The 16,236-nt window shown below is 37.8% G+C and overlaps 1 protein-coding gene across 1 annotated transcript in view; it reads left to right on the forward strand.

Annotated features, from left to right (window-relative positions):
• HAAO (3-hydroxyanthranilate 3,4-dioxygenase) overlaps positions 1 to 10,269 on the forward strand; it is a 33,750-nt gene extending 23,481 nt beyond the window's left edge. Inside the window, exons 7-10 of the mRNA XM_010004947.1 lie at positions 6,084 to 6,229; positions 7,922 to 7,990; positions 9,124 to 9,206; positions 10,149 to 10,269. Coding sequence (XP_010003249.1) covers positions 6,084 to 6,229; positions 7,922 to 7,990; positions 9,124 to 9,206; positions 10,149 to 10,227 — 377 coding nt within the window. The 3' untranslated portion in view covers positions 10,228 to 10,269. The remainder of the gene's footprint in view (positions 1 to 6,083; positions 6,230 to 7,921; positions 7,991 to 9,123; positions 9,207 to 10,148) is intronic.
• The last annotated feature ends 5,967 nt before the right edge of the window (positions 10,270 to 16,236 follow it).

A 16,236-nucleotide genomic window follows, 5' to 3' on the forward strand; every position in this document is an offset into this window, starting at 1 on the left:
GAAACCGGAATAAATGCCCTATGAAGTTCTTTTCCTTTCTGTTCAGACTTTAGTGAAAAATCTAGTATTTTAAAGAGCTCTAAAGCTCAGAGCAGTTTCACAGCAGGTATGCCTTCTCTAATAAAGTAGCTTCTTTCTGCCTTATGCTCTTAAATGCTCCTCAAACAGCAATATCCGAAACAGGAAACACTAGTGGAGTCAGTCTGACATTTTCCCTAGTGTTTCTCAGGCTATTTAGTAGTAATAGTTCACACATGTTGTGCAAATCCTTGTCTGACAAATGTAGTGAGGTCTCAACACTTTTTATAATGAAAACCCTATTCTTCTGTGGAAGCAGAAGTTATACATAGACTATTAATGAAATGCCCACAGTCATATAAAAGGCAGACTCAGACACAAAAAAATAAGATTCTTGATTTTTAAGATTGGAACAGAACTATTTCTCAATATAATCTACAATTCTGAATTATAATGATCTAGCTATATCAAGAAGAGCCTTTAAATAGAATTATGGCTAAATCTTGAAATTGCCTTCCTTCTGGCTGGCAATACCTCCTTTTGCAGAGGCATTATTTCTTTATTTAAAAAAATATTTTTCAAAGCTTTCTTCATCAAACTTTGTTTCAACTAGGAAAAAAAATAAATTTGTTTGGTTTCCTGCACAGATTTAATGACACAAAGAAAAATGTGCCTAAAAATAATTAGAGGAACAAATCATAAATTAGCAGTCATGCCAATTCTCAGGACATGCTACATAAACAAGTACAGTTACACAGGGAAATGTATGATTACACAAAGTGAGTGCTGTATTTTCAGCTAAATGTTTCTGCATCTATACTCAACAACAGTGAGATGAACCAGCTACACCCAAAGTAATCAGTTACTGTCAGTGCTTTCACTTCAGATTTTTATATGGAATGAGCTAACTGCTTGTTTTTTTCAAACCCAGATGCCTGCAACTACATCTCTCAGACCACATGTTTTTATTTGCAGAGCTATTAGGTATTAAACTCCTACTAGTCTCATTGATATTTCTGTTAACATTAACAATAAAGCAGACTTTTCATAGGAATTAGGTGGGCACATATGGGAAAAACATCCCCGGTAGATATTACTGCTGACATAGGCAATTAAATGTGAAATGCTTCCAAACTGTCAAATCAGAACTATTGATATTGATATAGTATTCTTGAAGAGATGGAAGGGGTAATTAGAAAGTGGACAGAAACAAATTAATACATAGTTCTAACATAACATATGAGCTCCTTATCCCTAGTCTGGACCCTTTTATGATCAGTTAAAGGATAAAATAAAAAAACTCAAAGAGTTTCTAACTGCTCTGTTTTGGATGTTTTCTACATTATAGAGGGAGATACCATTTGTAAGGGACTTTCTCAGGTCTTTGTGTGATGCTGGGGCCACAGCACGCAGGGACAGCCTGTTTCTGAGGCACCACAGTGATTTCTGATAGAGAGGTTTTCCTAATTAGTAAGAACATAAGGTAATTTAAAGATTTGAAGATTGCTCCATCTAGAATGTGCTGCCTAGAAGTGAAGGCTGGCATGTCACTGAAAAATACAGTTTCTCATAAAGCCAACACTCAGTTTTCTAGTTGACACTATTTCAATACATTGTATTTCATGTGCTTTATCGCTGTTTTCCTTTGCAACAATAGTATAGAGGATAGTAGGGCTCAAGAAACACCAGGTGAAGGAGATGGTCCGATTTATTCACAAGAAATCCTAGACACGTCACTAGGATAGAGAAGGGGGAGCTTTCATGTAACATGCAAGTTTGGGATAAGCAAATACACCCACATATACCTGGTAGGCCAGTGGCAGTCCTCTTTTACCTGTCTTCTTTATTGCTATCAGATTATTCCCAGCAAGTTCAAAGTCCTCCTTAGATGGTCTCTGTTGAGGCTATAACTACTTGTGTGTTCACTGGCTGTTTTCTTGCAGGAGGTTCTCTGTTTTTGCACAGCTTCATATTCTCATCCTCAGTACAGCCTCTATTGTTTAATTGAAATAAGCTTCCTCTAAATCTGTAATTTCCTTTTTAAAATATTTACAGACTCATTCAGTAAACACAATGTATTTTTCATCTTAACATGATAACATCATATTCTAATGTAATGCTGAAAATACCTATAAAACCCATAAAGAACACATTGCTGCAATATGAATATTTAATAGTAATGATCTACAAAAATGGACTTTATTATTGAACTACTTAAATGGTCTCCTGAACTTGTAAGAAAATATTAGATTTGACATTCCACTTAGTGATATATTACTTGGAGATACATACACAAGACTTTTAGCTTACTAGCTTAGAATTGCCATCTTCTTGCATTGTGCTGGCATATTTTTACCTTTACCACCATTAAACATGTTGTCTCCATGTCTCACAGTATTACTAGAACATAAGAACTCAAGAAACACACCAACACACACTTCTGAGATATTGTTGAAAGCTAATGTACAGGCTAAACAGAAACACATGCAACAATAGAATCCCTTAGCCTGATAAGAAACAATTCCTTTGGAAGCACCAGGCTTCAACTGTGATTTGTATGGGACTGCAAAATATGGGGTCCTCCTCATCATAGCTTGTTGGCTCATGTTCACAAGCTCTAGGGCACCTGCAGCTTTCAGCATCGTGCAGGGGATTAGGGTCAAGGTTAAATGAGGACCCAGTCAAGTAGGCTATTAAGAATGTCAGACATACGTCATGTACTTCATCACAGTGTCCTGTTCTTTGTTCTGCAGTAACAAGTAACCCAATCATTATACTAGATCACACTAAAGGCTCAGTTTTCAAAGGCTATTATGTTATCACTGGGCAAGTATCATTAACATCAAATTAGTAATAAGCTAAAATTCCATCACAGACTGAGCCAACTGACAAGACAAGTGTCAAAACACAGCTCTTCTTGCCCTGAAGAATTTAAAATCTAAAGGTCCATCTTTACCTGGAAGTAAATGTAGCTCTTAGAAAGTGCCTGTACAACACAAGCAAGAAAGATGAGTGCTCTGTAGTAGGTATAGGATGTCTTACGCTTTACATTGTCATTCGGTATGCATAGATCAATGTTTACTGTTGTCCGGTGCATGTTGTCCCTGTTGGTCAGGACAGCTGGAATCAGAGATCACTAGAAAGAGGAAAACTAGCAAAATTCTATTTACAGGGAACAAGTGACAGAAGTAAAACTACAAACTAAGAAGCTTATAGTTACTTTTCCTTGTTAGATTTGTGCTGCTTCCTGGTCAGAACATGAACAAGTACTTTGGATTTTTTTGTATGCCAAATTCCTTGCAGCTCATGGAGAGCATTCGTAGTTCTGCTTGCTTAAAACATCACAGTGCCCACACTAGAGACTCAGCTTTTTGCTATCCATTCTCTAGCATATGAAGTCAGAACTTGTTAGCTTGATGCTGGAATTCTTAACCTGTGGAGAAAATGTATCCCCTTGAGCTGAATAGGATAGGATACTCATGGCTTCTTGGTATGTTTCTTATCCTACCAGTTGCTACATACCAGTTTTGAGGGGTTGTTTGTTTGTTTTTTTAAAATCTCTCAAATGGGACTTGCATTTTAGTAGAAAACCTTACCAGTGAGTAACATTCCTGTATTCCAAAAGGCTTTTCTAAATTCCAGAGTGACCGTTTTTACTCTGATAATAGAAAGAAATTCTATCACCTTCATATTATTTTAGAAGGTAAAGATTTATACTATTAATGAAAAAAATAAATTAAAAACCTATTGGAATACTAATTGCATAAGTACCATCTGTTAAATGTCTGTCTTCTCTGCTGTGTGTGAATATATAATCATATTTTAGACTTTTATTCTGTACCTGGCCTCTGCCAAAACCAACTTTCCAATACAGCTATAATTTAGCACATTCATAATTTAAGGATGTTATGGTTTAAGTGGCCCAGCAAGTTGTTGACACCTGTAAGAAGAACTAGAAAGAGGGGGGGTTTAGGACACTGAAGGACCAGAACAGAGAGGGGTCAGTATTCCCTCCCACTTCCTGCCATCCTCTATAAAACCAAGAGACCCAGAAGGTCAGCTCCCTTTTTCTTCCTGCTGCTTGGAGGTTCTTCAGTTCACCATGTGCTCTCCAGAATCCCACTCCACTGGGTGCTGTGAGGAGCTGTGGACAACCCTCCTGAAGTGGCCTCATCACAAAGGACTTTCACCCACTTACTCCTGTGATTATCAAGATCAGTTTTGTATATAAGCTTATGTATCTGTTCTTTCCCCCACGTTATTCCCTTTTCTGTGTTACAGTAAATTTGTTCCAGTTTCAGTTTCCAACCCTTAAGTATCTCTTCCTTATTCCCCATTTATCTTCCCTTCGAAGGGTGAAACGCGGTTAATAGGGAGCAATTCTGCCCCCCGGTTTGTGGTTCACCCTTATTAAACCAGGACAGAGGACAAAGTGTGTAAGCATTCCTAATTACCTCCAAGGCAAGTGTAATGAACCTATGAAAAATAAGAAAAAAAGCCCCTAGAGATATTGCAGTGTGAAAAAAAAGAAAATCACCAATGACCTTAACACTACATTTTAGTGGTATCAAACAAAATATAGAATGTTCAGATTCAATCTTGGTAATGCTTCCAGAATGAATGCAATGTAAAGATTTTCTTCCGGTGCTGCTTAATTTCTCTAGAGGAGTTTGTTTTTCAATAAAACTGTGTTAAGTATTTGAGTTAAACAATGCAAAAGGAGGATGTTTTTTTAAAAAGAAATTTTAAAAAACAACAAAAAATCCTGCAAGGCAAAAAGATTTCAAACAAAAAATTACTTGTTTTGCTGCAGATTTCTTCAGATTGCTTTCAGTATAGCCTGAAAGCAAATAATTTGCAGAAACATGTTGACTTCAATTTAATTTAGTATAATGTAGAAGAAATTTGAATGGCAAAACCCATTTCTGCAATAAAAGTGAGCATCTCATCCAGATGTGGTCTGGAGATGGATGTAGATCTCCATTAAAGAGCAGTAGGCTATTCAGTACATTGCTGTCCCTTGGATGCACTGACCTCACTTATTGTACAAAGACTAGAATTGAAATGATCTTCCATGAAAAAATGAAATGATACATTCAAAACACTGCAGATACAGTTTTAGAAAAGAACCAGAAGAACATGGCATAATGAATACACTACTACTTAAAAAAGAGCTACTTTACTACTAGCACCAAGACTGAGATTTGGCTGCGAGTTCATTACCTCAATGCATTTGGGAAACAGCCATCAAGTGAGTTTTTCCTGCATCTAGTTGGCATTATTATTATTTGAAACTACTCCATGGGTGTTCCCTTATGGCATCTCAGAACAAACTACTTAGGATCACCAAGGTGATTATGCTGTCCCTGTGCTTCACTGGTAGATAACTAAAGGTAATTCCATACACCAGCAACACAGAGCACAAAGCTTGAATTTCACCAGCTAGACTGGAACTGCATTTGGTCCTCTAGCTATTTTAAATAAAATCAGTTTTAAAGGAGAATTGCTGGAAATTAAATCCAGCTACAACTCCAGAAACACCACAAAAAGAACATTTTATTAAACTTAAGGTTGTGATAACTGGTTTGCTCCACTGTGATCAGTGTATTTAAAACACATAGGGGAGAAGAAATATAAGCCAGTACTAACTATATGAAAGATTATTCTATCCACTTATCTGAGGATATGTAAGGGGTGACTCATCAAAGGCTCAGAGATGACATCAAATTTTACCAGTGCAAAACCTGGTCTGAAAGAGAATGAAGAAAATGGAAGCAAGAACTAGGTATTCTCTTGTACACTGTTTGAATGCATTTTTAACAAATTCACAACTGTTCTAACAGCAGCTTCAAAGAAGCAACTCCATAAAGTCCCAAAAAAATCCATGCATCTTGCAACCTCAAGTAAGAAGTCCCGATAATGACCATAGCAGTGTTTGCTGTTAAAACTTACTTTTGACTAGATAATATCTGTAAATTGAACCCTTCAGGCTGAAAACATTTTACTGTTGTTTACAAAGATCAAGGAAAGTAAGCATTACTGACAGCCCTCTGCCTTCCTTACAGATGAACTCCTGAAAGAAACACCTTTCCCACTAAATCTCACTTCTGTGATGGAGCCATTTTCCTTCCAAGGCTGGCTAAATGATCACCGTGGTGAAATAAAACAGAAGAAATCCTTGAATATGTTTGGAAATAACTTTGAAACAGAGGTAGGGATGTCTAATTTCTCTGAAAGAAAGGGATAGTTTTAAAGGTGCAGATAATCATAGAATCACAAAATGGTTTGGGTTGGAAGTGACCTTAAAGATCATCTAATTCCAACATCCCTGCCATGGGCATGGACACCTCCCACTAGACCAGGTTGCTCAAAGTCCCATCCAACATGGCCTTGAACACTGCCAAGAATGGGACATCCACAGCCTCCCTGGGCAGCCTGTTCCAATGTTTTACCACCTTCACAGTGAATAATTTATTCCTAATATCTAACCTAAGTCTACTCTTCCAGTGTAAAGCTATTGCCCCTTGTCCTTTCTGGGCTGCAAGCACACATTGCCAGCTCATGTTGAGATTCTCATCAACCAAGTCCTTTTTCTCATGGCTGTTCTCAATCCATTCTCTGCCCAGCCTGTATTGTGCTTGGGATTGTCCTGACCCAGATGCAGGACCTTGTACGTGGCCTTGTTGAACTTCAGGCAGTTTGCACAAGCCCACCTCTCAAGCCTGTCAAGATCCCTCTGGATGGCCTCCCTTCCCTCCAGCATGCCTATCTCACCACATAGCTCAGTGTTCTCAGCAAATTTGCTGAGGGTGCACTTAATCCCACTGTCCACATTGTCTGCTGTTCAGACTGATTGAATCCAGGCCTGGGAAAAATATGTAGTCAGCAGAGAAAGTTACACACCCCTACAGAACAACTCAGTCTTAGCCTGCCCTGCAGAAGTAACTGCCTTCATATATTGATTTGACTAGCTTAGGGCAGGGGCTTCCTTGCTCAGATACTTCTGTTCACAGAATTAGCCCAAACTTCAATTCCGTTATTTCCCTTGAGATTTAGCAGTTCCTTCTCTCCATCCCTCTGCCCCCCCATAATTTCCCAAATTGGAAACACCAGTATGATGCAAACACTACTTGTTCAGCTTCCCTATACGTTTGAACAGCATTCTTAGTACCATGTCTAACCTGGGTGTGTAAATACACTTTTTTCCCCCCTCAATCTACATAAAGTGGAAACAAGGAAAACTGGACAGTACCAGAGAGCCTAGGTTGTGCTAAAGCATTGCACTTCTCAGTTTGAAGAGTCTAGTTTGGGTGTAAATGAAGCTGTCACCATTTGATATCTGTGCTGTATGCATGACAGTTTACAAAACATATCCTTTCCCTGGGTTACTTGGAGTCACACTCTGAAGAATTCAATACATTTGACAGCAAAGTGACAGAGAATGTGGGACTGTCAGGAAGACCACAGAAAGGGCTGATAATGAGAAAAATAAGGTCTGGTCTGCAGCTTTTTCATGTTAATGGAAGAACCTTTTCTACATCAACAGGCTCTTGATGGGGCCCAGAGTTCATGAGGAGGAAGTGCCTGTTCCAAGAACAGAAGCAGGAAGGATATAGATGCAAAGCTGAGAGTGGGAGGAGGCAGAAGGAGTAGATAAGTGAGGATGCAGAAAAGCATAAGGAATGGCAGGTGTGATCAGTTCCCTTTTTATCAGTAGGAATCAATATGAGAATACCAAACATAATGTGAATTTTAATGTCTGTAAAAATAACGTCATCTTCTATGAATATTTTTCTGTAAAAATAGAATGTTTTCAATGCTGTAGGAAGAAGAATATGTACGTTTTAGTCACTGGAATTAATCCATTACTTTTCCTCCTTGTTACTTTTTCTTTTTTTTAAAGGTTACAGCTTATGGACCAGGAACAACTGAGAAAAGTAAAAAGAATTCAGATACCTGGATATGGCAGCTGGTACGTGGCAATTCACACTTGTTAACTGATGAGTTCATGTTTCAGTTCAGACTAAACAGTAGTAAAGCCTTCCAGCACCAGCAACATGAATAAAATTATTACCTTCCTTCTCAAAGAAAAGATCAACTGGCACAACCCTTCAGCTTTAAACTATCACAAAAAATAACTGTAAACTACTGCCACCATAAAAATTGTCCCTATTTTCCTCATCTTCTATATTGAGGACAGAGATACTGGCATCCTCCATCATATCCTGTGTGTACATATTAGAACACCGCCAAGAGATGAAAAATCACCACCTGTTACTTCTGCCTTGAAGCATTTGTTCTCATACTGAAGTCAAACTGGAATCAGATAGAATAAGCTAATGAAAGAGTCTGAGAACTTGTTTATTATACTAAAGCACAATGGTAGGTGATACAGATGGTCTTCACTTAAAAGGCTCTAGGAAACATTTGCAGCTCAAGGAAAAAGAGAGCAAAGCTAGTTTTCATTTACACAAGCCAGGCTAGCTTGGGAGGCAGATATTTCTATGAGTTCCTGTTCTGTTGAAATTCACAGGGACTATCAAATACTAATTAAAGACAATCTTGAAATACATTTGTTCACACTGCAGCTTACAGTAGCCTGTGCAATCAAGGCCTTGCTGCTCCCAAGAACCTGGCTCCTCTGCTGGACGAGATAAGGATGAGTCCATTCCAGTGTGGAGAGACTCCTATTAGTGATTTCTGTCAGCTCCCTGCTGACTTGTGAACTGCTTTTCAAGATTTAAAAAGGTATTAGGAATCAGAAAAGTAGAAGAGGAGCCTGAAGTCCCTCAGGAGGTTCTCTGTAATTTCCAGAGTTGTACCAACTTGCTGGCTGCTAGGTTCATTGGTAGCAGTGTACCCTCAAGAGTCAGGTAGAGGATTGCTGCTTCAAGATGGGAAGCAATGAACCATGAAGCATGTTTTTATTTATGCTAATAGTGTCAGACAAGGAAGATCCGCTGAATATTTAGCTAGGCCTCATGAAAGAGAGCAGACTTGAAATGCTTTTTCAGTGGGAAGGATTTGCATTCTTACCCACAGCATTTTCCTTCTTCTAGTGACAGGACATGGAAAATAAGCTGGTTAACTGTTCTTTCCCTTCAGGAGGGCACATCGACTGTTATTATGGATGGCAAAACCATGACTCTGTCTGCTGGTGACAGCTTGCTTGTTCGTGCCCAGTCTGTGTGAGTAGAGATGAAGGTTCAATGCAAAATTTCCCAGCTTCCCACAACATAAATTCTGTATATTTGGTCCACACCAGGCTGAGCATCACCCGTTGCAGAAATTCTGTGACTGTGAATTCAGCATTTGCAATAGCCTTTGTTATTCCTCAGGGCAAAGGTGTCTTCTAGGGGGAAAAAAAGAAAAGCCATTCATTCTGGTTCACCTAGTTTTAGGAGTAGTGCTGACATTTGTACCTTATGTACAGCACTGAAAACATTTGCTGAAAGAGCTGAAACCATCCAGCTGTGCACAGAACTGTCCTCTGCACCTCTGATTCTGACACATGGCCACCTCCTCCCTTTACCATTTCTTCCATCACTTCTGAAATCACTTAGATTAATTCCCAGTCCTGCAGTCCAATCAATGAGCATGTTTTCAAAATCATGGCACGATGCATGTACAGGATTCTGCCAGCACATTTTATATTGGAATGTTTATCAGATCAACAGGCACCTTTTATTGTATGCATCACTGTTGTACAGTGATTCATCTTTGTCCATCTCTGCAACTGACACAGGAACAGCTAATACGAAAGTGATGAGCTCAAGAAAAATACTATTGAATTTGTAGATACTAATTTTGTAAAAATCATATCTGTACTGTGGTGATTCTGTTCCAATCCTCATGTCAGCAAGACAGGACTAGATGCCTTCCTCCTTGGTTCACCCATAAGTAGATATACATTCTTTCCACCATGTCATGTTGCTTAGTTTATATTAGTGATGGTGAAGATCAATTCCCTGAAATATCACAAGATATACTATTAAGGAAAGAGAACAAGTGTAACCATAACAGAACCTATTTGTTTTCCAGTAACTTTCAGTAGCGTCAATGTTTTAACTGTTGGTTTTGTGTCATTCACCCTCATACATGTCGGACCATCTCTCTTTCAATTTTTGCAGGTACTGCTGGAAGAGGACAGAAGAATGCATTGCTCTCTGCATTGCTCAGGATCCAAAACGCAAGCAGCCTTATACCTAGCTCCTCTGCCAGCTGACTTTGATGATAACTAAGTTTTAACCTACTTATCTTTAATGATCCTTTAGTCAGAATTCCTGGCAATTTGAATAGTCCAACAATGATAACTCTGAATTAATTGGAGTCTGTGCTGTGCCCAGTTAAACCTTTTTTCCCCAAGTAGTTAATTTCAGCAAAATCTACAATCAGTGATTTATTTTTAAATAAACAGAACTATAGTTCTTATCAGGAAGGAAGTAAAACCAGATCGAAGTAGAAGGATTACTTACATAATAGTTTGACTGATACCATCTCAAGTAAGGTGAAAGCTTTTTCAAATGCAGGTCTTTGCCACCAGGTATAGAAAAGAAGAAAGGAGAGATACTGTTATGCCTTCTTAGATGACAATCTTCATTTCTTTGTCTCAGTTGTATAATTTGTAATAAATTGGGTATACTGTTAGTTACCCAGCCCACAGCAGAGGAGATTTAATTAGAAGTATTTCACAGATCTGACATCTTTGACTAAGAGGCCCCTTAAAAAACAAAGCTAACTATCCACTGCACTGCTGAAGGATCTCAGGGCTTTATGAAAGACAGGAAGGTGCATTAGTAAAGGGAGAAGCATCCCCTGCAACATCATAAAGCATTACTTACATCACCTCTGTACTTGCTTCAGGTAACTTATTATCAAATTATCAAATCTTGCAATGCAGTATCAATTATACTTATTGGGAACATGCCACACATGCCATGCTGGATGCTATTGACACAATACACTATCAAGGACATGTCACTGCAACGTGACTAACACAAGAGCATCCAGGTCACGGTGTTCCTGTGCAGCAGAAATCTCAACTCAAAGTAGCTTGAGAAGTGTGTTGGGGAACAAGGGAGCAGAAAAATTATTATAATCAGCTTCTACTAAGCGCTGCTTCTTTTTGAAGAATGAGGGTTTAGGTTGTTTTGGTTTTGTTTTGTTTTCAGAAGTAACAAGTGTCAAATTATCTTTTCCTGCTTTTATTCCATTGACTCCCTAGAGGGAGGGTTATTTTGTTTGGGGTTTTGGTTTGTTGTTTTTTTTTGGTTTTGTTTTTTTTTGCCTTTTACATTATTATTAACACCAGAAAACAGGTTGCTTAAATGACTGCAGGCATTATCAATTACATGTTTGAGAAAGCAAAGAGTTACAATTTCTTGATTATTTTTTTTTTTGGTAATTCTAAATAAGTTCAGGAAATAGGTCTTTAATACATCTATCACCTACAAAGCTCATTAAACTAAGATGTCATACATGTTTTATTCAAGTGTTTATTCTTCTGATGAAAGACTCAGAGGGCTTTAATCTAGAACTTAAATACAAGCTCACTAGCTTTTCTAGTGAAGCACACAGCAGAATTTTGCTACGTTCTCCTGATAACAGAGGACCTAATGTGAAAAATTGAGTGTAGTCCTTAAGGCTATTTATGGGTGTCAGCTATCACACATGAAAAGGAGCTATAACACTCCCCCTTTGAACAAGGGAATAATTCATCTGATTACCATTGGTACTGGTATGTCTATCTCTGCAGAATTGCCTACTCTTTGAGTGAATGTCTACAGATGAGGGATCTAGGGTACCAAAGTGTTATATTTTTAGTCAACAAGCTAGAGGATAACCACAGAAATATTTCTATATTTCATGCCGAGATATAAATGGATAAAACACAATAATACATAGAATGACATCCAGAATAATCAACAGTTCTTCACCCATCCAGAGGCACCAAGTGCCATGGAAGTTTCAGAATAAAAAAATAAGATGCCTCAGAATTAGATACTTCCCAGGACTTAAAATTAAGGCTTCACTCAATCTATATTTGTGATGAAGAAGCAAATTATTTTTATGATAATTTGTGCTTAAACACCTGAATTCTCCCAAGTCCAATGCTAGGTGCCTCAAATCAGAGCAAGAACCAGACCAAGAGCATTAAGCTGTATTTCTGCCACTGCCTGTGCTCAGAAACCAGAAATGAGGAGGTCAGAAATTAATTTATTTTGAGGAGCTGCTGCATCTAAAAAGTAGACAAGAGGTGTCCAGACCTGTAAGTATGCCTAAGAATCAGTATAAAACCAGCATGATAAATGTATAAAAAGGCTTGGATACCAAATATTGGGAGAAGAAATTTTGTTCTCATGTCTCTTTTGAGAATTACTTCAGTTGTTTTATTTCTTTTTGCCCTAACCCTCACCCTTCACCCCCCTCCCCCCCCCCCGGAAATATGGGAAAAATGAAAGGAAATTATCATGGCTTTCGTTACTCTTGATTCCTTGCATGAAGAGCAAAATTAAATTGAAATGTTTCCTGGGGCAGAGAAATATTAAAAGAAAATTAATGGTACTCTACAGGTACAAATAACGCTTCATAGGGTTTGTCTGTGGTTATCGTAGCTAAAGGCTAAGTAAAATATTAAGTTTGAGTGAAATTTCGAATTGTATGACATGCAGCTGCTCTTACTTCTTATTGCCTAAATAAATTCCATTGCATCAATGAGAAAAAAGCTGAAGCTGTAGTAAGTCCTATTGTTCTGACCTCTCATTTAATTTATATCTAGGTACCAAAAGGTTAGTCAACCTATTTGGGTTCCTCCCTGCCCCTCCACCCCCTCCCCCCCCCCCCCCCCCCCCAATTCAATAATTATTTGGTAGTCAGAGGACAAATGAGAGCACAGAGATAACTTATTATTTACTCATTCCAAGATACTTAATTACAGTGATTTAGAAGCCTTCAGCTTCTCTTTTCCCAAGTCTTCAAATAGTTCTAGGGAGCTCCTGATCAATCTTAATGGTGTTTTATTATTCCTCCATCTTATATATAGTAAGCTGCTCCAAGAATGGCACATTTATAATTAGGTGCATCCATGCTCCTCTGCTTATGACGAAATTGGCCAGATTCAGGTTTGGTTCCTGGCTTCCTTTTAGCTGCTTGGCACCCTTCTGTTTGTGTGGTCAGTTCAGTAGATTCTTTGGCACCAGAGTTGTCGGGATCACAGTATGGGGACTCAAATGCTAATCTAGCCTCATAAAGAAGGTTTTCAGGCTCAGGTCTGTGGCAAAGGCTTAGCTGTGCACGTTGTCTGCAAAGTGCCCTAACGCAACCCTGTTGACAATGTGCTTGTTCATGCATGTCCATGACAACACACCAGCATAAATCCATGTCCTATGCATATACATGTTTTCCTTTACAGATCTTTCTATACAAGAAGCTCTTGCACCCTGATTTGGGAACCCATTTTCTATCTTAATTGTAAAGATACTGTGCCACCTCATACTTATTAAATTTATTACATTTTGGCAGGATTGTTTTAACCTGATTAGTACAGTATTGCATAGACAGTCCATCTGTTTCTACAAGACTCAATAGCAAAGCATCTACACAAATATATATTTATATATATAAGCAGTATAACAATAAAGCCTACACAAACCACAAGCCACATCTACACCATGCTTCATAAATTATTACCTTAACACACATACAGGATTGTCCAAATTCACAAGCAAGAGCTGACTTGAAAGCTTAGAAACACAGACGAAGGAGCTTTAGTCACCTACAAGCATTCACACAGTTATTCCAAGCCTGAATCTCACCTATCCTGGAAATCAGAAGGTGCTATCTCCTTCACTTCAAATGGGAGAAGGTGAAGCAACCTAGTCCTCCCAGTTTTTGAGTAAAGCATTAGAAAGGCTGTGGTGGTTCAGTGCCTTTAAAATATTTCATCCCAATAAGAAAAATGTAAAGTTTTGTAAAGAGAAAGATAAAACACTTTTTACAAGTATTGATGTATTTTTATATAAACATTATATAAAGATTTTTATAAACATTGTTATAGTACCTCAAACTGTGCGAGTAACTTACATCTTACAGTTGTTACATTCATGTAAATGAACAATCTAGATTAAAAATATTTAAAGTAATTAGTATCTCCTATTGCCACTAGGCTAGACAGGTCTGACCTGATAGGGTACTTATGCTCTTACTTTGAGCTATGCTGACTTATATGAATTATGAAAATAAATTTATAGTCTTAATATATTTGTCCTTATTAAGTGTTGAAATATGAGTCAATAACAAAAAAAAGCTAATTAGCAAGGTTACATTATACATCAGTTCAAAACAACTAGCATTGCTTCAAGTAATCATAATATTTAAAAGAAGAAATAATCCTGGTACAGTAAATAAAGCTAAATCTTCGCCAGCTGTTTCTATAATATTGACATAAGCCCTGCAAAAATCAACTTTATGCAAAACACACATATCACTGGTTGAGAGAACAAGAGAAAATAATGACCCTTGCAGATCATGCAGTAATCATATCAGAGATGAAGAGCAGAGCTCAAGATTTTACAATTTAAAAAAAACCCAAAACACCACAAAACAGTAAAGACAGGATCTAATGCTGACTGCATTTCAGCTTGCAATGCATAAGTTGACAGCTTGTAAAAGTCAAGAGAGGAGCTCTTCGTCCTCCATGCTTGCTTTATTTATAGATCTTGCTTGTTACTTTGAAGTAACAAACCCTAACAGAGTCAGAAAACTAGACTAGGTGAATCAGTAAACTGGCAAAAACAGGTTTGTTGTAGTAAACTTTTTTCTCAAAATCCCATAGCATTTACTCACCCCTATAAACCAATCTCATCTTGTTATATGGAGTGCTTTCATTCTGTTGTTGAAAACATTCATTGTAACCTCATTTTGGCTTTCCAGCCACATTTATTTTATAGAACAGATGCACAGAAAGCAACCCTCCCACCATCACTGCATACAAGTGAAGGCAGAAAATTACTGAAGCCATTTAACAAATTCCTATCAAAACAGCTTGTGTTCAGACATTTCAGGGCTTTGGGGTTTCTTTTATAATTTTATTTTCAGTTAATAATTCAGAGTACACTCAAATGAACACTTTAGACTAATGAAGGTCATCACCTGCTGGTCTGTTTCTAATTGAATGCACAAGTATTTGTAGAGCTACTCTTCAGCATCAAAGTATGCAGAATAACAGCTGGTTGGACCCACAGTAAAGCTGTTGATTTTAAAGTAATAATGAAGATGACAGAGTTAATATCTGCCCTGCAGCTCACAGTAAGTACTTGACCTACAGGTCCTAATACTATCTGGTACAGAAAGATCCTACACTGCATCCAGTCAGCAATATTGTCAGTGATTGTGCAGAAAGTGTGGAAGTGCATAAAACCCCTCCCTTTTAATGTTACTGGAAGTTTGAAGCCTAAGGCAATATACACACACATACAAATTCAGGTGGTTTGTATTCAGCACCTTTCCAGAAACATGCCCTGAAATGGCTAAGTAATGAGGCAAATCAATCCCAATGCACACATCAGGTTCTCTTCTGCAGAGAGTTCTCCTGTTTGGAGGTCTACAAATCATAGAACAATTATTCCTTAATTGCTGTTGCTCTGGGTTAAATACATCTCCAACATCTTTAACCTGTTAATTCATTATCAGTTGCTTCAGAACCACATGCTGGAAGATTTGAACACTATTTTGTAGTTTTATAGTTGCTAAATAGGTTCATGTACATGGCCATTACACAGCTAAATAAAAATTATGTCCCTGGTTTGGGAGATAAATCACACTGAAGTTGGAGCAAAATTATAAGGTTATATAATGTAGCTTTTTTAGATTACAAATAAGCCATTAAGATGTCACGGCTATGACAAAGTAAACTAGGTATAAGCACATTTGGAGCTTCAGTGAGGAATCTGGGTACATCTTTATTATGTCAGAGAAAAACAGGACTTCTGCAGTGCCGTACATTGCCAGAAAAACATTTAAACAAGTTTTCATGTTTTTCCCCTCAAAGGAAATTAGTTTGCTCAGAAGCAACACATGTGGGGGATTAGCTTTGTACTTCACTCATGGCAGACTTAAATTCTTTGATATGGTGCATTGACCATATATTCAAACCACATTCTCTATGGTTTGAAAATAAACTTGACAATCCAATTGAGTAAAGCAACCAAACATGTGCCA

Source organism: Chaetura pelagica, unplaced genomic scaffold (genome assembly GCF_000747805.2).
Source record: "Chaetura pelagica isolate M959 unplaced genomic scaffold, ChaPel_1.0 scaffold13, whole genome shotgun sequence".
In the NCBI taxonomy this organism is placed as follows: domain Eukaryota; kingdom Metazoa; phylum Chordata; class Aves; order Apodiformes; family Apodidae; genus Chaetura; species Chaetura pelagica.